This window comes from Chaetodon trifascialis, chromosome 20 (assembly GCF_039877785.1).
Source record: "Chaetodon trifascialis isolate fChaTrf1 chromosome 20, fChaTrf1.hap1, whole genome shotgun sequence".
Taxonomy (NCBI): domain Eukaryota; kingdom Metazoa; phylum Chordata; class Actinopteri; order Chaetodontiformes; family Chaetodontidae; genus Chaetodon; species Chaetodon trifascialis.
The window spans coordinates 10,820,410-10,845,385 of record NC_092075.1 but is presented as its reverse complement, the minus strand read 5'-3'; the positions used below and the strand labels follow the sequence as shown (position 1 = coordinate 10,845,385).

The following is a 24,976-nucleotide window of genomic DNA, read 5'->3' as shown; positions in this document are numbered from 1 at the left end:
CAGAAACTCAGGTCAAGAGTGATTTCCAGTTGCAATGTTTGTTATAGCTCAGAGGGAATCATCAGTCGGTTTATTTTAGACTGTAGGGCTGTATTAAAAAAGTTGAATTTATTATCATTTATTATTTCATTTATACATGTAATTAAGGTGGTGTTTCATGTCTCATTTCGAGTAATTTTAGTTCTTATCTGCTATTGCTTTATGAGGGACAGTTGTGAGTGTAACAGACTGTGCAACAGTAGAATGGGGGGGAGTAAAGTTACAGTGTCACACTTTATCAAAAACTTTTTTTCTTCTTAGCAAGTGTAACATGACAACATGTGGTTGAATGACAAATGTCTCCGTTATTCTCATATTTTATAGAAAAGATAAACCAGTGTGTGTGGCAGTGACCACACACTTTGCCTATTAAATGTATACACACACCTGAGCTCTTGTTGTTTATCAAACCACACAGATCTGTGTCAAATTATTATAATATGACCACCACAATTCACCAAAGAAAGGATATCAGCAAAGGCTATAGCCAAATACGTATATTTAACACAACTAACGATGCTACTGCCCTATACTTATATCTTGAATTAACAGAACTGATATAGAGTCTTGCAAAAACAACAAATGGCAGGAGGAGGAAGTTTTTGTCGTGCACATTTTGCATGTTCAGCATGTGATTATTTCCACGTGTTTGAAACTGTGAAAGCTTCTGTATTCATGAGTGTTAAGGAATGTTTTTACATCCTGTGCAGATATAAACTACAAGTATGGCATGTTTACATTTTAGATTTTGTCACCCTCATGTCACAAGCCACGAAGCATATTAAATATGTGTCCACATTATCACAGTGGCCAAACTCTGCAAATTTATTGAGTAACTTCTCATTCTGATATCAGCTTTTGCAGTGACATTGTTTTTGGGACAGTTCCCTAAAAACACAAAAGTTGCCCAACAGACAAAAAGCTGAGTACATTTTTTTCAAAGAATAGTCACGAGCCAGCTAACTAACAATCTGTGTCATTCAAGCAAGCATCAGTTTTCATCAAAGCAGTCAGTTCCACCTTTGCCCTTTAAAGGCCCCATCCTGACTTCCATTTATTTCATATGAAGAAGCCTTCAGATCCTTTACTTGGGTGAAAGTACAAATACATTCTCTACATTCTCAGTTTGACTTAAAAAAAAGGTATATTGCCACTAAAATTGGTGTCAAAATTAAAAGTTTTCATTATACTGAATGGTCCCTCATATATTTTCAGATAATAATGTACTTGTATGTAGTGTACTTAAGTACAAGTTTAAGTACTTTTACTCACCCCAAATATTTCATCTTGATACTCCTTTCATTTATCTGCCAATTAGAAACTTGTGTGAAATTTTCGGTTATTTTACAGGTCCAGAGTTATTTGTTGCCAAATTTCAAACATGTTCAGTTTATAAAATATGATGCATTGTTAAAAATAACGAACCAAAAATTGTTAGAATTAGCCTCAGCTATTAGAGTGCTTGTGCTTTTGTGTTTTTATTTATGTGTGATGATGAATGCAGGGCTTATAACAGTAACTGAGTATTTTCATTTTGTAGTATTGCTGCTTTTACTTAAGTAAAGAGTCAAAGAGTCTCAGTGCTTCTTCCACTAGTTGAAGTGTAATTTCTAACAATGCACCTAGAGTACAGGTAAAAAGTAGTGTAAAATATTCATGGGAACTACAAGTAGCCATCCTCAAAATTGTGTTTGAGTAAATGTACTTTCCACCACTGCTCATTAGGATGGATGTCTACCAACAAAAGTCAATGTCAAAAAATAGATATTGCGCAAACAAGTCTTTGGGATAAGACCTCTGAAGAAGTATCCTTGGACTCTGAGAACTTGCTGTACATTTTGTCACTATTTTTGACATTTCACGTACTGAATGATTAATTAAAAAAAACTATTGCTACATCAATTGATAATGAAAATTACCGAGCTCTTCGAGGGTCACGGCGAGAATTATCATTATTATTATCATTACTGGAACGCAAAACATATGGCAAGGGAACGCAAAGTACTCGAGATTTATTGGATCAATGAAAATTTTCCGTGAATGTACTATATTATGAAAATAGATGTACTCTCCATCTTCCTCCGGTTTACTGCGCAGTGCACATGCGCAGATGTGATCAGTTTAGCCCCTCCCCCTGCCTGTGACGTGTTAGACGGTGCTAGACTAGCTCGAGCTGCTCTACTTTTTGAAACTGCGCCATTCTCGTGTCCGTGAACATGGCGGGTACAGTGGCGAACAAGTGTCTCAGTCCTTTGGCTTTTGTCACCAGGAGGTTGTCAGCTCCGGAGTTCATCACCCGCTGCTGCTACCACCCGAAGGTAAAACACCTTGTCTGTCGTATCTTTCCTGAACGAGGCTGTGTCACAGTGTGCTAGAGGCTATTTGGTTAATGTTTACAAATATTATCTTAAGCTAAATAGGACTAACTTCATTATGAGTAGCTAACAGTGGCTACAGAGCTCAGGTAATTAAGATAGGTGAAGCTTGCTGACCACAAGAAGCTAGTTTATACATGGTTGACTGCACAAATACCCCAGATTACATCAGTCTGCTTTCACATGGGTTAGCTCCATATCGCATCCACAGGGGAGTGACAGAAAGAGATAAATACCCTCTCATGAAAGGTCAGGACGTTAAATAACATTAGTTAGATGTTTGTTTCATACTAGCTTGTTAGTAAATTGAAGACAGGAATAACGTCACTAATCTGCCCCCCAGCTGGCCACTGCCACAGCTTTAATGCTTGAATCACATCCCATTAATAAGATTTAAGGGTTTGACGAAGGAGCACAGTGTGCTAGAAACCTGTAAATGTCCTGTTACACCTGTGGGAGAGTTGTATTTTAACGGAGGATACAGCCTCTTTCAGCTAATCTAACACAGCAGCCCACTTCAGATTGGGCGTCACTGTGTGATGTGACTGTCTTATGCAACATGGGGACACAAAGCTGTGGCCACCTGAATCAAAGATGCATTTAAGTTAAGGTGGTTTTTGCTGGTGAACAGACGTGGTCTGCACTCACTGGATGTTTGGACGATTTAAAGTGAATACAACTTTTACTGAAGGGCTTTTTGTTTTGGTTGTGAAGCAGTGTGAACACTGGCTATTAACTGGCGAGCATCCAGTATGTGTCTGTTTTGCTTTGAAGATGTACAACAAAAAGTCCCTTATAAAGCTGTAAGATGATAAAGAGATTTTTAACTGCGTTTATTCTGGACCAGAGTAAGCTGAAAGAGCATATATGTGTGGATAAGTACATTTTGAGAGCAAATACAAACATGCTATAGTTGTATGTCACATATATGTATTAAATGTAGTCCCTTTTAGGACATCCATTGCCATTGTGATATAAGTTCAGCCACATCATATTGTTTAGGTCACAATGACTCAGCAACTCATGGCGAGGGGGTGGAGGAGGGGGCAGGATGCAGGAGCTCATCGACTGCACAATGAAATCCGCTCCTAATCTGTTTATTTCAATGTCCCTTACGTAATGGTGAAAACTTGTAGTTCTGTAACGGAGATGCTCAAGACCTATAGACTTTCTTTTTCTGATTGTATGAAAATGCAAAATGCCTCCCAGGATGCTGCTGTTGTTTCACTTCATCACATTTATTTTGTTATTGTGGCATAAGCTCAATCACTTTGCCGTGTTTCCATTCTTTTCTGTCTGAAGGTGGTGGATCATTATGAGAACCCAAGAAATGTGGGCACGCTGGACAAACAATCCAAGAATGTTGGGACCGGCCTGGTGGGCGCTCCGGCCTGCGGAGATGTGATGAAGCTCCAGGTATGTTTGTCAGTAAGCATGGATGGATTACACCCTTTTGTATATGCACAGAGCCATTAAGACTGAATTATGTTAAAAGTACTTGGAAGAGCCACATGCAGACATTGATATATTACATTCTTGTTTTACCATGTAGATGGTGCTAAACCTTAAGTGATTTAGTTTAGCATTGCTATAAAGCATTTCCCCAGTTATTTTAAAACACATTGTGCAATTTACTGGAACAGTTATTTTAATCCACTGGTTGAAAATGAAATGGCCACTTGAATTTTTTAAGAATTGTTTTGTTGCCATAGACTTGTAAAATGGATGTAAGAGTGCTTTGCCCTGTTGGTATTTGAGTAAAACTCTAAAAATTCTCCTTTTGACAGATTGAGGTGGATGACCAGGGGAAGATTGTGGATGCCAGGTTCAAAACGTTTGGCTGTGGCTCTGCTATTGCCTCCAGCTCTTTGGCCACCGAGTGGGTGAAGGGCAAATCTGTGAGTGTACACACTGCACATATGACACTTTTTTCTCTGCCTCTTATTCATTCTGCTCTGCTCATGTCTGATCATCGACTGGAAAGGTTTTTGTGCTCACTGGAACTGTGCTTATCTTCCCAGGTGGACGAGGCTTTGATGATAAAGAACACTGACATCGCCAAAGAGCTCAGTCTTCCACCGGTGAAACTTCACTGCTCCAGTAAGCTTTCAGTAAATTCTTCTAACGATGTTCTTCTTTTCCAAACTGCTCCACACACGTACGTATGTTTGACCTGTACTTGTTTCTCCTCAGTGCTTGCGGAGGACGCTATCAAGGCTGCCCTGGCTGACTATCGTCTCAAGCAACAAGACGACCAGCAGGAGGCAGTCAGGGCCAGCAATTAAATGGAGCCCTCTCACTCTGAGCTGGCTGCCACTGTTTGCTTCCTGCTGCCAAGAAGAGAAGTAGCAGTAGTCCAGCGTCACCTCCTCACTTTCCTGCAGTATTGATGAGGCACACCTAATAATGTTGTTGACTTGTACACCGTTGTCAACCCTCTGTAGCAGCATTACTCCGGGTTTCCTGTATTAGTCTGTGCTCCTCTCACCCTGCATACTGTACCTTTTAGCCTGTCACATAAACGCACAATGTAAGCACTGTTTGGGTTGTTGGTACAAAGTTGAGCCTTACTTTTGAGATTGTGTTGCATTTTAAGATTTTCTGAAGAGTATCGATTTTGAGTGATGTGATGGAGATTTTGATTACAGCTTACAGCAAAGTATCCTAAATGCACAACCGAGCACTGACCTTTTGATATGCAAGTAAGCAAAGTGGCTTGAAACAGTGAAAGGGTCCGCTGGTTTTCAGTGTAATTTATAAGTATTTAGTAATGCTTCCTTAACCGTCAATAAAAGTATCTTGAATCACATTTGGTTTTGATTGCAGTGTATTTTTAAGTTAAGCTAAGAATTCCTTTATTCGTCACATTACACACAACATGCATAGTTGAGGAGGGAAACTGTACACGCAATGCAACACATGCAATTCTTTCCCGCTTTTTGACCCATCCATGGTCAGTGCTTCCTCCACGGCAGACCAGGAGCGGTCTGAGCAGCCTGAATATTGTGACCTTTTTTAGGTCAGACATTCTGAGCCGTCATAAACAGAAGAGCACAGGTGGAACTGATTTTGTTAATTATGGCTCCATGTGAACATTTCAGTGACCCGCTCACTTCCTGTGGATCTGCATCACATCGAATGAAATGCCATAAATGCTGTAAATTAAACCTGTGCACTTCTGCTATCATGTCAAAATATCTTCCATGAAAAAGATCTGTACTTGAGGAAATTTTAGAATCTGATTTTTATTGCACGCAAACCACAACCTTTCTCAGGAAGTGGTTTTCTATGCTTGACTAATCTGAAACATTCAAATACTGATCTGTAAAACATCAGCATTCAGTATTTTGGTGCAAGGTATTGGACCACACCGAACAATGTTTACCACAGTGGCCCTTGTGCAAGAATGTTTAAGGAATTAGACAAACACACAAAGTGAGATATCCTTAAATGACACAGAAACTCATGATGTTCCAGAAGACATGTTTATAATGTGTCATGAATGATAAATCCAGTCAGAGCAAAGCAACAGGATGCTGCATGTGTCCTCCAGACACTGAACATAAACTTTACAAAACAACAACTGTGACTGGAATTAAGCACATTTTTTGCATTTCCCTTTCCCTTAAACTTGTAAAAATATTTGCCAGTCCTGGACTCAAAGCGCTAAAAAACTATGTTGGGGTCACAGTTTTCAGAATAGCTAGAAGGCCGTTTTCTCTCCTGCGATCAGCTGAAGAGTAGCAGAGTCATTGTGAATGTGCAGAGAGGAAGGCCGGAGACTCCTGCCCGTCAGAGGCTCCTGTGAATCATCTTCCTCCTTATGAGGCTGCTCTGGAGGATTCAACTCAGGGCTGCTTGCTGCTGCAGCTGCTTCACGCTCAGAAAGCTCACACTGCTCCTTTTCCTCAGGGAGACGTGGTAGCTGCTGGTCCAGGATGCTGCCATCTGGTTTAGAGCTGTCCTCGGGACTGTGGTCTGCTACTCTCTGACTGGGGTCACTTCCCTCTGCAGCATCAACACATTTATTTGGAGTGCGCAGGCTCTTGGCAGCCCTCATGATGTCTGCCTGGAGCTGCTTGTGAGAGTCCACTGGCTCACTTTGCTGCTCAGGTGCAGGTTTTTCTGGCACTTCATTAAAGGGTTTAGCACCTCCGGTTTTGTCCCTGTGGTCCACATACATTTTCGAGGGGAAGGACGAAGGGTAGTATGCGTTGACTTTGCGCCTGCGGCTCATGAAAATTGCTCCACAGATAATAAGGAAGACAAGAAGGATAAAGGAGCCCGCAACAAGGATAAGGAGCACGTTCTCCTCCAGAAAGTTCACAACTTGACTCAGAAAGTCCATCTCCACATGTGTGGGGCCAACAGGTGTGGTTTGGTACTCAGAGGAACTGTTGCTGGTGGGCAGAAAGGAAGTGAAGTTACCGAGGTCTTCCTCGTCTGTACTTCCCTCTAGAGAATTGTAAAAAGGTAGAGGTGTGGCCGAGCTGCTGCTGATGCAAAACACAACGCACAGACCAGTCAGATGAAGGGCCATCGGGAGCATCGTTTCCCCTCAGGATCTGTAAATAACAGCAAACGTCAGCCACTGAAATGTCAGCGCCATATGGGAAGACAGTGTGTTCTTCTCATGCACTGCCATTATGTCTGAGTTCACAGAGCCAAGCATCTGTTTTTCTGACAAATAGATACCCGGTGAAAAACTCTGAGGGTCGTTTAACAACCTTTTCTGCTGTTCTGAAGGTATTTCCAGAATCCTCAAAGGCTCAGATGGTAGAATGATACATGCCCATACTGAATTTGTGCATGAAACTAAATTATAATTAGTTTTTTTATTATCAAAAACTGGAGAACAATCCAATCCATTCATTGTTCAGAGCCCTGGTAAAGACCTCGTGTTCGAAAATTTGATGGAATTTTTAATCATCTGCCTTTTTTATAATGATTCAGCCACTTTAATAAAAACTTTTTCACAATTCCTTCCTTGTTTTACACACTTTCTTCCATTTTCCAAGAGCAGTTGACACAATTTTTTATCTACATTGTAGTACACAGAGCAACCAGTCATTTCTTTTCCAGGTTTTATTATCAGCGATATGTGTCTGTATTGATGTTAGATTCTACTGTTATACATATATTTTTATATTAAATACTTGGAAACAGATTAAAAATCCCTTTAACTGCGCAGCGGACAGCAACTTCTTTTTCTGCAGTTGGACAGAAGACAGAAGGTGTTGTTGAAAGACACCCTGGTCTTGGCAGAACAGATGCTTCGCTCTGTAACTTGAATCTAATGCTAATAATCTAATGCTAATACATACTGGGCCCAGTACACAGGTTTGTTTAGAAGCATTTGATGAAAAGATCCACATAAACGTCATCATACTGTACATATATCTGGAGCATATCATTTGAGTTTCTGCATATCAATGTAATTTGCACATGCAATGAGCAGATCCTGGAAATACTCGAGGCAGATTCACTTGATTTAACTATTCTACTGTTTGTTAATTTGCCACAAAGTTAAACACATTGGCTTTGTTCATGCTTGGCCTGAATGTTTTACTCATTCAGATAAATGGAGCCAACTAAACACACATGCTGACAGTATAAGAAAGCACTTGTGGTGTCAGAGCGGCTCTCAGAAACAGACATTTCTTAAAAAGGATGCCACAAGGGAATAAATGGGAAAGCATTTCTTGTTCCAAATTGGGTGAAATAACCCTTTAAACAGCAATTTTGTTTGCTCTGCTTGTATATCTGGATCACAATCAGCTCTCTCAGTCTGCCTGTGTGTCAACTGGCAGCAGCTCCTGCGCTTTCATCCTCACTCGGCTCCATCTGTGTGCAAGATGGGCCGCATGCAGCCCTGCTCTCATCTGGAAAAGGGGGGTGGGAGTTTTTTCCTTTCAGAATTAATCACACACTCACCCCAAACCAAATATACATGGCCACACATGTCTGTGCAATCAGACACATAAACATAAGCACTTAAGGCGATCTTACGCGCACACGTACACACATGGAATGAATCTTCACTCAGCAATTTTTAACAATTTTGTTTGGCGGCAAAATGGGAAAAAGGAGCTCTGACCTAGATTCTGTCTTTGGTCCACTCTAAAGCCTTAAACCGACACAAAAGTTTGACTCTAACTTTTCACTGGTTCTCTGGTCATGTTCTTGCTTTCTGAGGCTGCGTGCTGCCCTGAAGGCATCACGGTGCTGTCACATCAGCCTCTTAAAACTGACATGTGAGCTCACATGATGTCAAGAAACCCCAATGCCTCTTGCTAATGCATTTTGAGGAAAAACTACCCAAAATGGCAAAACCTTTAACTCACCATCCACTGTGGCAGAAGAAGTGTCTCAGTTGGAATTGCCTCTGATGGAGGATGAGAGAAACCAGTCTGGAAAAAGTGAACTGGGAGAGAGAGAGAGAGAGAGAGAGAGAGAGAGAGAGAGAGAGAGAGAGAGAGCACAGCAAAGAGTGGCAAATGCTCAGTGAGCCACGCTGCTTGTGCAGTTTCAGATTTCAGGCTGGAGGTTTGTCTGGATAGTGCAAAAAAAAAAAAAAAAAAAAGATGTCGTTCACCATGAGGACAAATCCCTCCCTCTGCCTCTCCACTGTTCTCCTCCCCCCTCCGTTTCCCCAAGAGTGTCTGGGCTCTGCGGCGTGCACACAGATTGTTCTTGTTAGGTAGGAGTGTATAATGTGGTGTGGGGGCAGGGACCTCCACTCTCCTGTGTGGCTAACTGGACGTAGCAGGCAGGATGAAAAAATTACTTTATGACTATGAACGCATCATGAACCAAACCTCAAACATCATCATCAGCAACATGTGTTGTCTTTTAAGACATTTCTGCAGGACTCCTGCAGAAGGAGTCTCTGATTGACAGCCTGGCCCTTCCTGCAACCTCAGCCTCTGACACTGATGAGTAACAGCAGGCCTCACAGAGTCAGAGAGCAGCTTGGAAGAGTGTAAGGAAGAGGTTAATGTTTCCTGTGTGGACAAAACGCCCGTAACAGCCAGGACAAGGGAGGTTTTTCTCCAGAGGCGAGCCATTAAACTCACACGGCGACCACTTTAGGAAGACAGTGTGACTATGTATGAGCGAGCCTACAAGTGATTGTGTGTGTGTGTGTGGGGGAATGCAGTTTTGGCAAGTCTGCTGAGTTTGTGATCAGGCAAGACAAGTCTAGCTTTATATGGTCAGAGATGAGGTCCTGCATCCTCCAGGTTTACATTCGTCAGCTCTGTTGATAGTCATCAGTGTCTGTTTCAGCTGCACATTGCTGAGTGTGAAAAAAAAAGAAGTAGAAGAAGAAGAAGAAAACCTGGCTTCGCGGCCCTATAAGCATTCAGAGCTCTGTTTTCTTCTCGCAGGAAGGGAAGTGAATATGAAACCCAGACCAGTGTACAAGAAAAGCCTTTTATAAAGCCTTTCATAAAGAGGGAACTGTCTAAGTCCACAGGGCTATCGGTTTTATTATGACTGTTAACCATTCAGGGACACATAACAAAAACTCCTTTCCGTTGTTTTACAGGTCTGTAAAGTCAAATCTTTCCCTAATCAATTCCTTGGAGGGTGTTGATTAAATACAGAATGTGTTCAACTGATTATTTCCAGATAATCAGTTCCAGTTCAGCGCCCAGCTCGTGTAGCCAGGGATCTTTTCTTGGGTTTAAATAGAGGAAATTCCTCTGGAAATCAACAACTGCTTTTAAAATCAACACAACCAACTAAACTGTCTCTGAACTTTAATTATAACAAAATCACACGGTCCTTTCCAGAAATGATTAGACAGTAACCGACCTGTAAGACAAAGCATTAGTTTAATAAATTATCACAATAAACAATCTCCATCTCGGCACAAACACCCACATAAACAGAGTCATATAAAGTTTACCATTAATCAAATTACAGGCTTCATACAATTAAGCTTCACTGCTACCAGAATAGCGCTTGTAAACTGTGCAGTGTCTGTGAAGAACAGTAATCCCTTGACAAAACAAGGCTTCCTGTCCCCCGTCGGTAAGTGAAACACCATCAGGGCTCAGCTCAGGATGTTTTAAAAAAAGAAGTCTTTGATCACTCTCCTCATCCTGGCTTTAAGTCTCTGGCGGAGGGCAAGCGTAAAATTATGCAAGAAATCTTGACTCTTGTCTAAAATACACATTGGAGGACCTGACCTCACCAAATGGCAGATGCAGTTAAAGGTACGTGAACATGCTGCGCGTGTATGTGGTTGCTATGCCTCTTCCTTCACAGGAATAGGGCGTGCAGCGAAGCCAAACCACCGACATCAAAGGGGAAGTACGAGTTTATTCAAACAGCAACTGTTTCCACATCACTGACATCAGACAGATCGGTCCAATCTGAGGTCTGATGAAATGTATGTGACGAAAATCATGATTCCATCTAGACAGAACGCTCATTTTCTGGAAGGAAGCTGCTGAGAGTGAGGTTATCTGCTCCGTCTTCATCGCTGTCTCCACCACCGTGCATCACCAGGACTCCGTTGGTCACTCGATTGCGTTGCCTGGTGTAGGTGTACGTCCTCTCGGGCAGCAGGGCCGAGATGCACATCATCTCTGTGGCCGGCTGGGGTTTTACCTTGTACTTCCTTGCTGAGAGTTTGGTGCAGAGGATAATGGTAGAAACAATGAAGATGGTGGCCAACGCAGCCAGGGAGGCGATGGCAATGAGGCAAGTCTTTATCACGCCCCGGGTGGAGCAGGCTTGGACCTTAGTGCTGGGCGGGCTCTCTGAGGCTTCACGGGGCGCTGCTGCAGTTGCTGGAGTTGATGTGGCTGTTGGGATCGGCAGCTTCTTGGGTACATGAGGGATGAAGATTCCTGCAGCACTGGTGGAGGTGGTGGAGGTGTTGACAGATTCAGTTGAGGACGAGATAGTAGGAGGCCTGGCGGTAGAGCTCGACCCTCCTGGGTCAGTAAACTCTGACGTGGAGATGTGGGTTCCTGTCACAGAAGCGTGCTGAGACGTAGATGAACGTTGAGTGCTGGCAGCAGATGTCTCACTCGTTGTGACAGGCGAAGCTGTGCTGTCAAACACAGGTGCTGTCTCAGAGGTGGAGTTTGCTGTCACTGTAGGCGCAGGAGAAGCTGAGGGACTGCTGAGGTTCCGCGGGAAGGCTGAAGTCTGAGTAAGACGGGCGGGAGAGGCGGTGGAAGATAAGCTGGATGTAACTTCTGGCTGAGTGGTGGATGTACGCTGTGATGAAGACACTGTTGCTAGAGATGCTGCAGAGGTCCTTTCATTAGAAGAAGTCAAGTCAGTCGAAGTGGTGGGTGAGTGATGGTGAAACTGATCCTCTGAAGGTGTTGCTGTTGCTGCGATTGTCGCGCTGTTGGAAGATGTTGCTTCACCGGCAGCTGCGGTCACGGCTGAGCCTGTACGAAGCAGCCGTGGACCCAAGCTGCTTGCAGTTGCTGCTGCAGTGTTCGTGGCCACTGAAGCATGCTTGCTGTCGTTTGAGCCTTCGCTGCTATAAGTGACTGTCCCCTCTTCAGTTTCCACTGTGGGTAAAACAGTGGTCTCTGCTGCAGAAACACTAACTTCTGCAGATTTGTGAGTTGAATACCAGACCACAGGCTGCGTCTCTGTTGCACTATGAGCTACATGTGCAGTGATCAGCTGCTCGGTCGTCTTGTCGGGGTCAGCGGTTGAGTTAATGCTGCTGGTTGCTGGGATGGAAGCGCTCATGGACTCCATAGAAAACAAAACAGATGCTCCCCAGAGCAGAGCCAGATACATCTTTACGCTGAGCAGCAACATTGTGGTTTAAAAGACCTGAGATGACAGAAAAGATTCAAAATCACAGGTTGCAATGGAAAACTATTAATGTTGTCACACACAAGGGAAAAACAGTGTGTCATGTGTCTGCAAGTGGCAGCTTATGATGAAACGGTAATGCTTCTTTCACCACACCCATTGCTACATTTTTACAGGAAAAAGGAAACTACTGGATATTAGACTAAATCTGAAGCTTTCTTAAAGGCAATCTGTATAAGCAGAATCCACATTTAATATTTTTTTCAATATGAGAAAGCTTTAATCTGTAGCAAAGGATTCAGAGCTAGGCAGAAACTAAACAACGCAGATCAGTCAGCCTCCTTTTATGAGAAAACTCCTCATGGTAAAAACCATTTTTAGAGAGCAGGAAGTAAACTTTATCCAACACCATTGCATAAACGGACACAGCAGGTCCTCAGGCCAGGAACATTTAACCAGAACAAAGATTTTAAAGGCGTCCTCAGAGACACCTGTCAGTGTCTTACCTTCACTCGTGCAGAGTCGATTGATGTGAGCACAAAAATCTCCTAAAAGTTGACTTCAGCTCATTTCAGCCTCTCTGGGAGAACATCCTCTGAGCGCTAGCATGCTGAGCGTAGCAACACTTGAGAGAAGAAACAGGAAATGTTCACACTTTAAAAAAAAAAAAGCACGATATAACATTTTTTGAAAAGAGATATAGACACAGACTTCCCTTTGAAACCCACAGCTTTAGTTTGCATCGCTGAGGAAGTTAAACTCATCAGAAGCTTGTTTTCACGTCGGCTCAGGTCCCATATTTTAAGATCTTTCATCTGTTTGTTGGCAGAAGATGCGTCTTACCTCACTGATGGAAAGCTGAGGAGAGGTCAGGTGCTGCCGCGTGGAGCATGTTTGCTCTGCATGTCCTGATGCTCTGACTACTAATTCATATAAAGCAGCAGAAAGTGCTCAGTTCTGTAAACAGATCTTGCTCACATGCCTACTTCTGATCACACTTCTGTCTCAGACTTGAACAACTCAGGCATTTCAGGGCGCTGATGGTAGATGACAGTGACACAGGATCAGCTGCACGAGGACAACATTAATCTGTGTGAGCAATCAGAAAGTCCGTGGCATGAGTTGATGTGTGGTGGTTTGGTTTGCTGTCTGATTTGGAGCCCTGGCTTCAAGATACGAAGCTTGGACGACCACATTTGTGAGAGGAAACAGAAATGTTCCTCTAGTGTGGAAATCATAACTGTCACTTCCTGTGCTGCTGAATCATACTGAGACACGGTTATAAAAAACTGTTGACAGAGAATGATGTTTCTTGTGTTTTGAACGTTGCCATGCTGTGAAAAAATGATGCACAGTACAGAACAGGCCCAGAATGACATAGAAAAATCTTTTTGGCAACATTTACCCAAACTATTCTACTTTACTAGATAAATGACCAAATATTAACACGTTCAAAGATTTTCCTCATCACAATCAGCTCCCAGATGAGTGAAGCTGAAGAATAACTGAGCAGCTGAATTAATTAAATGTGGAAAACATGTCAGTTAATAGGACTGTTCACTTACTTTTTTCTGCCTGTAGCCCTGATTTACATTTGATTTTTGATAGCGCTGCAGAAGCTGGCTGTCCATGTGGCTGTTCCTCCTGTTTTGTCTGAAGATAATACAGCAATAATGAGTAATTCAACTGCACATTTTATTTAAAACATCATGAAAACCATTATTTATCATCCTGATCAACACTGCATTTCAAAAAGAAGTCATGAAAACAGAAAAAAATGGGACCTAGTGGGCAATAAGAAGGACTGCTATGAAAAATAGTTTGATTAAAGTGAGGTAGTTTTCAGTTTCATGGCTCAGCTTTGGAAACTGTAATAACAACTGGTGGAAACTTACTGAACCACACCTGCACTGCACATGCTAATGAGCAGGTAGCATGTAGCATCAAGCAATGGAGAGGGTCACTGCCTCACTCTCACCAGTGGTGGAAGGTGACTAAGTACAATAACTCGAGTACTAAGTACTACAAATATCAGATATGTGCACTTGAGTTTTTTCATTTTATGCTACTTTAATACTGAAATATTGTTTCCCATACATCACTTTGACATTACTTACTTTTCAAATCAAGATTTTACATAGAAACATATGAAAAGCTTCTAAAGTACAACTGTTAGTAATGCTGTTGTTGTTCTTCTTCATCTTCTAGATATCAGTTTGGGGCCCACACAGGTACAATTTTCCTGTATTTCACACAAAAGCAAAGAAAATCTGAGAGTGTGAGAAGTAAATTCCCTTAATTTTTTAAAAAACTGTCAGAATACTGACTGAAATGACTTAATACTACAATGAAAACTGTACTTGGCACAGCAGAGGAGCTGAGGTTGACTGATGGACATTTAAATGACCTCTTAACTGCTGCTTTAGCACCACCATCAGGCAGGAAAAGGAGTAACAGCTAACTGAGGAGGGTTTTAGGCTGTGGTGGAGGTTTTGACTGAGGTTGCGTTTGATGTGAAACCATCATTCAATTAGATGATTGGTTGATTGCCAGGAGATCAATCAGTGAGTAGTTTGATAATTGCTAAGTCATTCTGGATGTGAATAAAATCACTGGTTCCAGCTCCTCCACTGTGAACATGTGCTGGTGTTCTTTGTCTTCTATGGTAATACAATGAATATATTTGGTCCTGTCAAGCAATTTGAAGACATCAGCAGTGATGGGTATTACACTGTTTTCTTCTTATTTTTATAGATTAGTCAGTTAATCAAGAAAATAGATTAATCAGTGATGCTTACTTGCAACCTTAGATTGATTTCTTTCATATCCAAAGTGCAACCAGTGCCCACCGTCTTCTTTATCCAGTCATACCTATCATCCCACAGTGTTCATAATTATCATGTTTTGTATGTTTGTGAAATATTAATATGCACAGTAATGAGTCACAAAAGCAATCAATTAAATGTAGTGGAATAAAAATTGATGGAAATACTTGAAATAAGTACCTCAGAACTGCACTTTGGGTAAATGTACTTACATACATTGCACTACTTTTTGGCAGCCATCAGAGCTCTTTCTTGGCACCACATGCTGACTGATAAACAGAACCTCTCCAGCAGATCGTGTAGGCGTTTTTAACCAGCACGAAAAGTTCAATTTTGATGTTTTCCTGCACTGGCTGAGATTTCAAATCCGTATCTGTCAATGTAACACTCCCACTGACACACGATGAGCTCTACACCCCAGAAATGATGCAAAAAATAGAAAGAAAGGAGAAGAAAATGGAGGACTTCATGTGTAAAATCTTTATTATGTGCACAGAACTGTTTGTCAGGGGTTCGGTGAAACACAAGCTGGGTGAGTGGTCCCTTCCCAACACCAAGTATGCACTGGACAGGGTGACCTTAGTTTGACCCTTAACAGTGACAAGAGGCACCACTACATTTGCACAACATTTACACCAGAGAGATGCAACCCCCCCCGCCCGCCTGCCCCCACCCACAATAAAACCCAATGTTAAATTTCAAGCCCAGAAGAACAGGAACAAAAAGAAGAATCCAGGAATTCTTCCACATTCATAAATCTGATGCTTATCAATGAGCAAACTGGTGGAAGGGAAACAAGTTCAACAGCTATTGTTTAAAAAAAAAAAGAAAAAAAGATCCAGCTCGACTAAATCAATCTACCAGGTTGGGACTGGAATGTACAACAGGAGAGAAAGTAAATGTCGAAGCAGTGCATGAAACAGCACACGATTCATATTTGGCAACACAAAAAGTAACAATGGAAATACTGATGCTACATACAGTTTTTCTGAGTAGTAAGTACAAACTTCACATGAGAATGTTTTACCACAAATCCGAAAACAAAACAAAAAGTTAAGACTTTTCCTTCAACGACAAAAAAAAAAAGTCTTTTCTTCAAACGTGTACATGAGCGGCGAGAGTTTTTCCTTTTCTCTGTGTGTCGGGGCGAAGTGTGAAACTCGATGAGGGAAAAAAAATAAAGTTCATCTTGGAATGTAGGCCTGGTCTCGTCGCGGGGACGGCGCCAAGCTCCATGAAGCCGAATCTTTTGAGAATGTGGCCGCGGCTGACCCCGTCCGTGCGGTTCTCTCCGAAAACAACGACCGGGCCTGGGAAGGGGCCCGCGTCTTCACATGGCCACCTTGGCGACCTGCTCTTCCAGTCTGGCAATTCGACGGTCTTGGAGGATGACACGGTCCCTGAGTGACTTGAACTCTCGGAGCACCTCTTCCAGTTTGTCTTCCATTTTCTGGTCAAAGACAGAGAGACAGTTACAGACGACTTTCAGTATTTAATTTACTTCAAAACGCATGTTTCTGGCACAATGAGCAGGGACTTGAGGCCCTGCATGAGTTAACATTTTCCCTTGCTGTTGCGCTGAATTGTGACCCAAATACCAAAGTATGTGCTGATCCATAACTTTTGTGAATTGTTCCAACCATAATAATCACTGTGAATGGGAGAGTCCAGATGTCAGCAAAACAAAAAAACGCTGTGAGCGAGTTTGAGAAGTGCAGCACTTTTTCTAAGAGGAACCAGTTCCATCCACAGCGTAGGAAACACTCACTACTGAGGGCTGCGGGGAAGCATGCTTCTGGACAGTCGGGATGGTTTCTGCTTTCGTGGCTGGCTTGCTCTCCAGGACGTTCGTCTTGACCACCTTCAGATCCCGGTTCTTCGTGGAGACGTAGCCATCTTTGAGCGAGATCAGGATGGGGCCTCCGTTCTTCCCGGCGAACCACTCCTCCGCCTCCAGGGCGGGATCGGGGCCGGACGTGTCGGGATACAGGTCGTCCTGGAACAGATCGGACTGGGCGGGTGGAGAGGGGACGGGAGGAGACGGCGTAAAGCACTGCTCTGAAAGAAGAGCGTATTCATGACTTGATAATGTTAACAGACTTACCTTACGCGGGACTGTCATGATGATTGGTTCACATTTTCTCTCGTGTAGTTTGTAAAACCTGTACAGGATCATTATGATTAGGAACACAGCAAAATGTAAAACATGTAGAAACAGCATAACAGATCAATTCTTGTTCCTTTTTAAGGCACAAGACCCCAAAATTCTCTGGTTCCAGCTTCTAAAATGTGAATATTTGCTGGTTTTCAAAATCTTCTATGACACCAAACTGATTATCTTTGGGTTTTGAATTGTTGGTTGGACAAAACGAGACATTTAAATATGTTACTTACACTTTGGGAAATTGAGATTTTTCGATATTTTCCGATGTTTTACAAACGAAACAATCAACTCGGAAAAGAAACTGTGGATTAATTTATAACTCCATAATCCACAGGAGCACAAACTGCCTGAACAAAACTAAAAGTTGCAGCGGTACCTGGCGATTTCACATTTGTTGACATCCAGGCCTCGTTTGGGCATGTATCCCATGCCTCTCTGGGGCTCCTTGGTGGAAAAGGTGTTGAGGTAGTGAACAAATGGCGCCTCGTCGGTGATCTCAAAGTACCGAATGCTGCTGTCACCCTGAGGAGACACAGTCGCAGCTCAATGTCAGCTGTGGCTTGATTTATTAGAAAAATGAGCTTTAGAGGTCTTCACAAGGCCGCTCACCTTCCCGCACAGATAGACGACGCTGGTGTCGGGGTCATAGAAGGGCAGCAGAACTCCGTTGCTGGAGTCCATCTCTTGAACGCATATCGGCTCGTCCATGTTCTCCTGGAGACACAAAATTCAGCATTTGAAGGGACACAGAAGCGTGGAAAACCCTTTACTGCCCATGATTTCAGTCCACAGGGCACCTGTCTCACCTCCAGCCAATAATAACAAGAACAAATCATACTCTGGAAAAGCGAAAGGTCACTGTGTAAATGTCACCCTTTGAGTTTAACATGTGGACTTCAGTCATGGGTCAGGCAGTGTGTATGTGATGTATCAGTGTGTTTAGGGTTGGATGAAAGAGATCCACCCGGCTGACGTACAGTTTTCCACAGGGCTAGCTGGCGCTCGCTCATGCGGCTAAATCCAGTGGTGAAAATGTTTCCGTCTGCTAAAAAGATGGCTCTCATTGGTCGAGCTCCCTCGTGAGCTTTGTCCTTCTCCTGAAAGCAGAAACACACTTGTCAGAATGGGCAGCCATGTTTGTAGGCTTTGGTGGGTGATTCTGGGAAAGATTACCCGGCGCGGGAAGCATCCCAGCTCCAAATCCCCTGCAGCGCTTCAACTTACCGCGACAACCTTTTTTTTACGGGGGTCGATGACGCGGACCTTCTTGTCCTTGCAGGCGGTGCAGAGCAGGCTGCCGTTGCGGCTCCAGCTGACACTAAAGATAACGTCAGGGTGCATGTCCTCCAGGTTGATCATGGCCTCCCCCGTGCCCACGTTCCAAATGACGATCTGGTTGTCGCACCCTAAAATGGACACACAGCAGCACAGCCTGACAACGCGCACCTCTGCGTCCAAGTTTATTTTAAGCACTTCATGTCACACAAAGCAACGCGGCAGGAGGCGACCCCTGAGATAAGCGGTCAGATTTGGAGTTCAGCTGTGCACCGTGAACAAATAGCAAAGACAACTGCCTGGACAGACATTTTGGTTTGAGGACAGACGGTGTCCCATGGGCCTCAGTCAAAGCTTACCTGCACTGAGGAGAACGTTGCGAGCGGTGGGATGCCAGGACACGATGCCGACCCTCTTAGAGTGACCCTCTAACACGACCACGGGATCTGAGAGGGGAGTCTCCAGCCCGTTCTCAGGGATCTGCCAAACCTGGATCAGAACCAGACACAGAAAACTAGAAACTACAGAGAAAATCTGTCCTCTAAAATATTGTCTTTTAACTGCTACTCTGTAAGAACACACACAATAAAACCAGGAAAAGACCCCCTCATAGCTCATGTTGACCCCATTCAGAGATTAACCACGTCCTTACCATGACGGTGCAGTCCTCCGAGCCGCTAGCGATGACGAGGTCATTATGAGGACACCAGTCGATGTCCAACACCGGGCCCGTGTGACCACATACTGTAGGGTAGACCTTGTCTATACGGCCAGTCTGTCAGGCAAAAGACAACTTCTGTTACAAAGGCGTTAAAGAGCGTGAGCTGCAGAGGAGCAATAAAGTTCTGGAGGCTGATATCTGTCAGTGAGATATGAAAATGACTGAGGAACGGGGCTAATTTAACTATCCTGTGCTAGTCCTTTGCACGACTACAAGTCGAAAGTCAAATTTCAACGTGAGGACTCAGTAAAGACATCTTTGCTGCTTGGACCTCATCCGCTGCCATCACAGACGGACATCTTTGATTTCTACCTGGATCTCCCAAAGTTCTAGCGGCCTCTTCACGTGCAGGACACTATACAGTGAAAGAAAAGTCAATGAGGCTGATAGCAAAGGCACACATCCCCTCTGAGGATCATGTGTTCAATGAGCCAACTGTAACAGGATACACATAGGATGCCTTTACGATCTGGCAGATTTAAACATTGATTATCTATGGTTTTTACTATAGATATGAGCCCTGGGGGACGGTAGGACGGGGTCACTGGGTGTATACTGAGGGTCTGCTGACAGAGAACAAGCCGACAGGATCGATTTGCTCTGAATGCTACTGTATAATATGACACTGTTACACTGTTATCTCTGGGTCAAGCTTTGGTCTTCAGTTGCAAACCAGTTCAGTGAGTTGAAGGCCAGATGTGTGAGATCTGAACCTTCCTGGTTTCACACCAGAACAAACCACCAGCCCTTCAGGACCAGGATTAAGCAGCGGCATTTCGCGCCTCACAGCTTCCTGAAGGCGTGGCAGAATGTCACTCACCTTTTGCAGGGGAAGGACGAGAAAGGCTCCTCCCCCGCTGGCATCTATGATGATGGCAACAAATTTGGGGTTGACTGCACAGAAGGAGCTGTCCCACGTGACCCGGGACACGCGGATGTCATCGTAGCACTGGTCGTTCCTCACGGCCTGGCCGAACACATGACGGAACTTGCTCTGTCGCACAACTCGCCGCAACATATCTGCAGAGAGGAAGAGGTCAGTCAGCAAGTTTGGTCCAGATCAGAAGTCAAATAAAATACATAAACATGACAGAAAGGGGCTGTTTTCCCACAGAAACTCTGTCATCATTGAGTATCCTGAGGAAACCTTGGGTTAGTTTGTTTTGCTGCCAGCACAGTCTGTCTGATCTGAGATCTGCTTATTAAGTGTGACTGAGTTTGGTCCTCGTGCATACTGACTGACAAACATCTGAGGCAAAATGTACATGATACACATTTTTCTGCAGCTGTGTTTGCCTCCTCCTCTCAGCCGCCTGCAAGATTGCTCATGTTGGTATATTTGGTACAATAAACCAACAATATATCAATACAAAATGCACTTTGAGCTGAATTTATTGTATGGAAGGTGCTATACAAATAAAATTTATTATCATTATTACTACACAGATGTATTTGAACAGCCTGGTTGGTAAACAAAGGCAGCTCAGAGCTTTTTTTTAGGGTAGATACTGTACAAAATAAGGCATTTGCCATCATTCTCTGATCTAGAAAGAGTCACTCACATGCACTAATATCATCCAGGCTGCACTGCTTTAAGTCCCTCTAGCTGAGCATCTCTCCTTTCCCGTTCACAGCAAATCCAAAATGCTTAAACAGTCCAAGAAACCAGACCACATCACCCCCACCCTCACACTGACTCCTGGTTCATTTCAGGATAAACTTCAAAAATCCTTCTGATTGTCTACAGATCTCCTCGTGGCCTCAGCCCTACATATCTGAGAACTTCTCACCCCTTTCGGCACCACCAGACCCCACAGGCCCTCCCATTGTGGCAAGTTGGGGGGAGGAAAAAAAGAAGTTTTCTTTTAATTGTGTTTAACATGTTTTCAGTGATATCTGATTCTTCAGCTTTTAATTTGTTTAAACTTGCTTCTATTTTAATGTTGTGCATGTCGGGTTTATTGATATGGATGCAGCAAAAAGGTGTGTATTTACGAAAACTGTCCGCAGCAGTTTTATTTTTACAATATCTCCTGCGCACCACAGACGGCCTGCTGCTGCTCCACCACTCTGGAAACGATCTCAACTGTTGATCTGTGTTTAATGATCGCACTGTGGCTCAGCGGGCCCTCAAGCATGTTCACCCCGTCCTCGTTCTTCTTCGCCTCTCATTTCTGCTTCCAGCCTCAAGAGAAGTCATTTGCAGACAAATGTTTTCACAGTAAATTTCACTGTTGGCATTCTGACAACTCTGGAAACGGTCAGACCTGATCTGCAGCCAAAACAAAAACGCAAAGGGAACTGTCCTAAAACTCGACTCGGCTTGGCGCTGTCTATTGATACCTGAGGGAGATTCTCCATCCCTTTACCGACAGGCTTTGCTGTGTAATTATGTGGAAAATATAGTGTCTCAGGGCAGTAATTAAGCTGCCAGTCTGAAGCGACATACTGAGCCGTTTAACAGGCTGCAGGATTCTTCTCCAGTTATCACACCAAACTACCAGCTTCTCCACGTTCAGCCACTTTGAAAGTGGAGAGATGAACCGCAGCCTTTAGATCTGATAAGGAAGCATGGATTTTTCCAAGTTTTGCAACAGGACTGAGCAAACCAGTGTCATCAATTCTGATCTGATTTAACACTGTCGCTGCTCAGGCTTAAGAAGTTTATATCGATGAGACTAATGCACCTGCATTTTTGTAAACGCTTGATTTTTCTGTATCTTGATTGACTATAATGATGTACATGCACATTGTAAATTTCATAGTATATATTGTTTATCTTATATTTTTGTACTACTTAACTTATTGTTCAGTCTTTTGTTTCTTGTCTTAGTTGAGCTTTATGTCCTTTTCACACATACACAACAAATGAGTGCGGTAGGTGTGTCCTGAGCGTCATTGACTGACTGATTGATTGACATGACATTTTTATGGCTCTTACATGGTTAATGTGCAGACTGTGGACTATATTTATTTAGACAACTGTATAGTGTTTTCATTCCAAATGTACAAAAATGTTGGATGCAATAACAACAACAACAACAACAACAATAATAATAATAATGTACAAATGGGCACTCTGATGATTATTTCCCCAAATAATCCATTAGATGTTTGCTTAAAATGACACAGAATGGTAAAAAAAAAACAAAAAACAAAATACAAGTTGATCAGCGTTTGCCAAAGCCCAAAGATGCTGTCCTCAAATGTCCACAGCCCAAAGTTAATCAGTTTACTGTCATAGGAGTAAAAAACAAACAAACAAACGACTGAACGTATTCACATGGAATCAGAGAATATTGACTTTTTCTTAAAAGAATGACTCAAATCAATTCTGAGAATAGCTGCAGATTAATTTAACAGTTAACTAATCGATGAATGGTTGCAGCTCTAAACACTGCATACCTGTGCTGCACATGAGGCTTTAAAAAGCACTTTGATCTGTAACCGCTGCAATCGTCTGAGAGAAGAGAGCAGTTTCGAGGTGGATTACTACACATGGCCCCTTCTCGAATCAAACACTGGTCCTGGACACAGCTGATCAATATCACAGTGTCCCACAGAGCCGTGAAGCAGTGATCTTGTTGCTGCAGGGCTGCATCATGCCTGGACAGCACAGGGCCACAGTTTGACTGACCAGAACAGCGTGTTCCCTCAGTCAAAACTAATGCTCCATTCAAGAAGCAGCGATCCTCATTGCATGTATGCATCTGACAAAAATGAGCTGCTTCAGCCCTGCAGGCTTCAGTTGATGCATTTCAACATGCTGCTGTCCCAGCCCCACAAACACATTCATGAGCATCATGATGTTGGCCAGGCAGGGTTAGGCCTTGTTTCAGCAGTTCACTTGCAGGCTAATGCTATGATATTAATGATGATGATTAATCGCCTCTCTGATTTTTGATTAAAATGTAGTCTGCAGCCCTGCAGGAGTCTGGCCTCTCCTTCTGTTTTATCTGTCTGGACAACGCCACTAAATGGGTGCTCCCAAATATGCAATCACTATCACTTCAGCCTGACCTCATCATAATACCTGCATCATCGCTGCATGTTTGATATTTGAAGGTTTATATTGAATGAACCGACTGATCTTATTCACCCGGGGTGGGAACAGCTGCACTGTGCTAACGTGAAACAATGGTCGCTGGCTAACATTAGCTGATGTTACCACAAAGCTCGGTGTGTCCCCCTCCCCATTAAAACAAGTGGCTACAAATTAAAATAGCGAGACCATAATGAGACGCGGCTCTGGTTTTCAAAAACACGTTGCCGGTTATTTCAAACCAAGACATTAATGTTGTAGGAGAAGTTTACGTAAAGATAGGTTAGCAGCCCTTGCTAACGTTGCCGCTCCTAAAACAAGGGCTTGGACAGTGTGCACATTTATATTTTGGTGAGTAACGTTATGCCCCAGATGTGATTGCTACCTAGAAACGCCACAAAGCATGTGGTTAAATGCAGCCCTTAAACTCGTAATAAAATAGGTTTTATGAGTGAAATGAAGCGTAACGTTAAACGTAACGGTGATAAGAGCAGACCCGTGTTCCGCCGCACTGCCCCAGCAGCAGCTCGGCAGCTGTGCCGGGGCTGCTCCCGTCTCAGCAACCGCTGATACACAGAAACGACACACCGCAAGCAAGGAGGAGGCGACCCGAGGGAAGCGTTTTTTTTCACATTTCTTTAAAATATCACGTACGTAATCTCAAGCAGCCATATGACTCATGTGTAACGTCCACATAAAGCTGTCCAGTCAGAGTAAAATGTGTCATTTTTGCGTGACCGCTCTGCCGGTGTGTTTAGCATCCCAGCTGCCCACCCGTTAAGCTAGCGAGCTAGCCTAGCTGCTAACTCTTAGCTGCGGTGGACCGCCGCCAGCTGACGCAAGTGCAGATATTTCCACCCAAGGTTTTGGGCTGCTCCCACTCTCAAACCCATCCAGCGAGCTTAATGGATGCTGCACAGCCCCGACCGACAGATCACATGCAAAATGCACAATGCAAAGAGACTTTACAGGCTTTCTTACCTCCTAAATCTATGCAAGATTTTCGTACGCACGGGGGTAATCAATCACAACACATGAATCTGGTAGTTTAGGCGCGCCCTTATCCTGCAGGACGTTGCTCTAGTATCCCTTGTCTCCACAAAAAAAGCTCAGCCGCTATGCTGTTATTCCCCCTCCTGATTGCAAATATGTGGCCGGGAAGCAGTATTTTAAATCTGGTGATATTTCAGGCTGCCAGCTAACAAACAGAGCATCTCCTATCCGCTTCTCACCTGCGGAAGACTAACACTCGTCTACTCTCATCGTTATTAAATTCAATAGGATACGTTGACGACCGACGAATGCACATGCGCAAACGAAAAGTCAGGTCTCATTTCCCAAGGCTGTGAATGGGGATGGGGGCTGCAGGAAAACTGGTTGTCTCGTAACATCCTCCTCGTGTCTTTTGAAGTAGACCCACCGAATCAATTATTTTTGTTCAGCTGTGCAAAAATGTTGATTTTCACTGCCAGCAGCATCTTTTGAATCACGGCCCCTCCCCTCCGCTCCCCTCCCCCTCTGTCCCATCCCAACCCACCCCAGCCTGTACTGTCCAAATACAATAAAGACCCCCCTCCCCCTGCGCCCAATAGTCTGTGGTGCATCCATTCATCACATGTATTTAGCTATTAATCATTCACTTTGTTTGCCCTTTCAATAATGATATCACTAAACACATTCATACTCCTCAACTTTCAGTCACTGTAAGATGATGCCTAAAATATGTGGACAGATGTC

The 24,976-nt window shown here is 43.5% G+C and overlaps 4 protein-coding genes across 4 annotated transcripts; 1 reads left to right on the top strand and 3 right to left on the bottom strand.

The window, feature by feature from the left end:
* Positions 1 to 2,189: 2,189 nt before the first annotated feature.
* On the top strand, positions 2,190 to 5,646 carry iscub (iron-sulfur cluster assembly enzyme b). The gene is made up of 5 exons (XM_070989574.1): positions 2,190 to 2,357; positions 3,717 to 3,830; positions 4,202 to 4,312; positions 4,436 to 4,514; positions 4,608 to 5,646. Exons 1-5 carry the CDS (start codon positions 2,256 to 2,258, stop codon positions 4,697 to 4,699), a joined length of 498 nt encoding a protein of 165 aa, XP_070845675.1. The 5' UTR covers positions 2,190 to 2,255; the 3' UTR covers positions 4,700 to 5,646.
* A 419-nt stretch (positions 5,647 to 6,065) lies between these two features.
* Positions 6,066 to 8,866, bottom strand: tmem119b (transmembrane protein 119b). Its single transcript, XM_070988241.1, has 2 exons — positions 8,759 to 8,866; positions 6,066 to 6,979 (listed from the first exon to the last, which is right to left on the bottom strand). Exon 2 carries the CDS (start codon positions 6,961 to 6,963, stop codon positions 6,118 to 6,120), a length of 846 nt encoding a protein of 281 aa, XP_070844342.1. The 5' UTR covers positions 6,964 to 6,979; positions 8,759 to 8,866; the 3' UTR covers positions 6,066 to 6,117.
* A 4-nt stretch (positions 8,867 to 8,870) lies between these two features.
* On the bottom strand, positions 8,871 to 12,226 carry LOC139348294 (uncharacterized). Its single transcript, XM_070988240.1, has one exon. It carries the CDS (start codon positions 12,213 to 12,215, stop codon positions 10,839 to 10,841), a length of 1,377 nt encoding a protein of 458 aa, XP_070844341.1. The 5' UTR covers positions 12,216 to 12,226; the 3' UTR covers positions 8,871 to 10,838.
* Positions 12,227 to 15,502: 3,276 nt separating this feature from the next.
* coro1cb (coronin, actin binding protein, 1Cb) lies at positions 15,503 to 24,523 on the bottom strand. The gene is made up of 11 exons (XM_070988332.1): positions 24,221 to 24,523; positions 20,018 to 20,217; positions 19,129 to 19,251; positions 18,836 to 18,965; positions 18,426 to 18,607; positions 18,179 to 18,298; positions 17,811 to 17,915; positions 17,578 to 17,723; positions 17,142 to 17,199; positions 16,806 to 17,048; positions 15,503 to 16,487 (listed from the first exon to the last, which is right to left on the bottom strand). Exons 2-11 carry the CDS (start codon positions 20,213 to 20,215, stop codon positions 16,368 to 16,370), a joined length of 1,425 nt encoding a protein of 474 aa, XP_070844433.1. The 5' UTR covers positions 20,216 to 20,217; positions 24,221 to 24,523; the 3' UTR covers positions 15,503 to 16,367.
* Between the last annotated feature and the right edge of the window lie 453 nt (positions 24,524 to 24,976).

Coding starts and splice junctions, on each gene's coding strand:
- coro1cb (XM_070988332.1), bottom strand. CDS start 20,215: ATGTTGCGGCGAGTTGTGCGACAGAGCAAGTTCCGTCATGTGTTCGGC. Junction 18,299..18,425: donor GTAAAAAAAAGGTTGTCGCG/GTAAGTTGAAGC, acceptor TTCTGCTTTCAG/GAGAAGGACAAAGCTCACGA. Junction 17,724..17,810: donor TCGTCTATCTGTGCGGGAAG/GTGAGCGGCCTT, acceptor GTGTCTCCTCAG/GGTGACAGCAGCATTCGGTA.
- tmem119b (XM_070988241.1), bottom strand. CDS start 6,963: ATGCTCCCGATGGCCCTTCATCTGACTGGTCTGTGCGTTGTGTTTTGC.
- iscub (XM_070989574.1), top strand. CDS start 2,256: ATGGCGGGTACAGTGGCGAACAAGTGTCTCAGTCCTTTGGCTTTTGTC. Junction 2,358..3,716: donor GCTGCTGCTACCACCCGAAG/GTAAAACACCTT, acceptor TTCTGTCTGAAG/GTGGTGGATCATTATGAGAA. Junction 3,831..4,201: donor GAGATGTGATGAAGCTCCAG/GTATGTTTGTCA, acceptor TCCTTTTGACAG/ATTGAGGTGGATGACCAGGG.
- LOC139348294 (XM_070988240.1), bottom strand. CDS start 12,215: ATGTTGCTGCTCAGCGTAAAGATGTATCTGGCTCTGCTCTGGGGAGCA.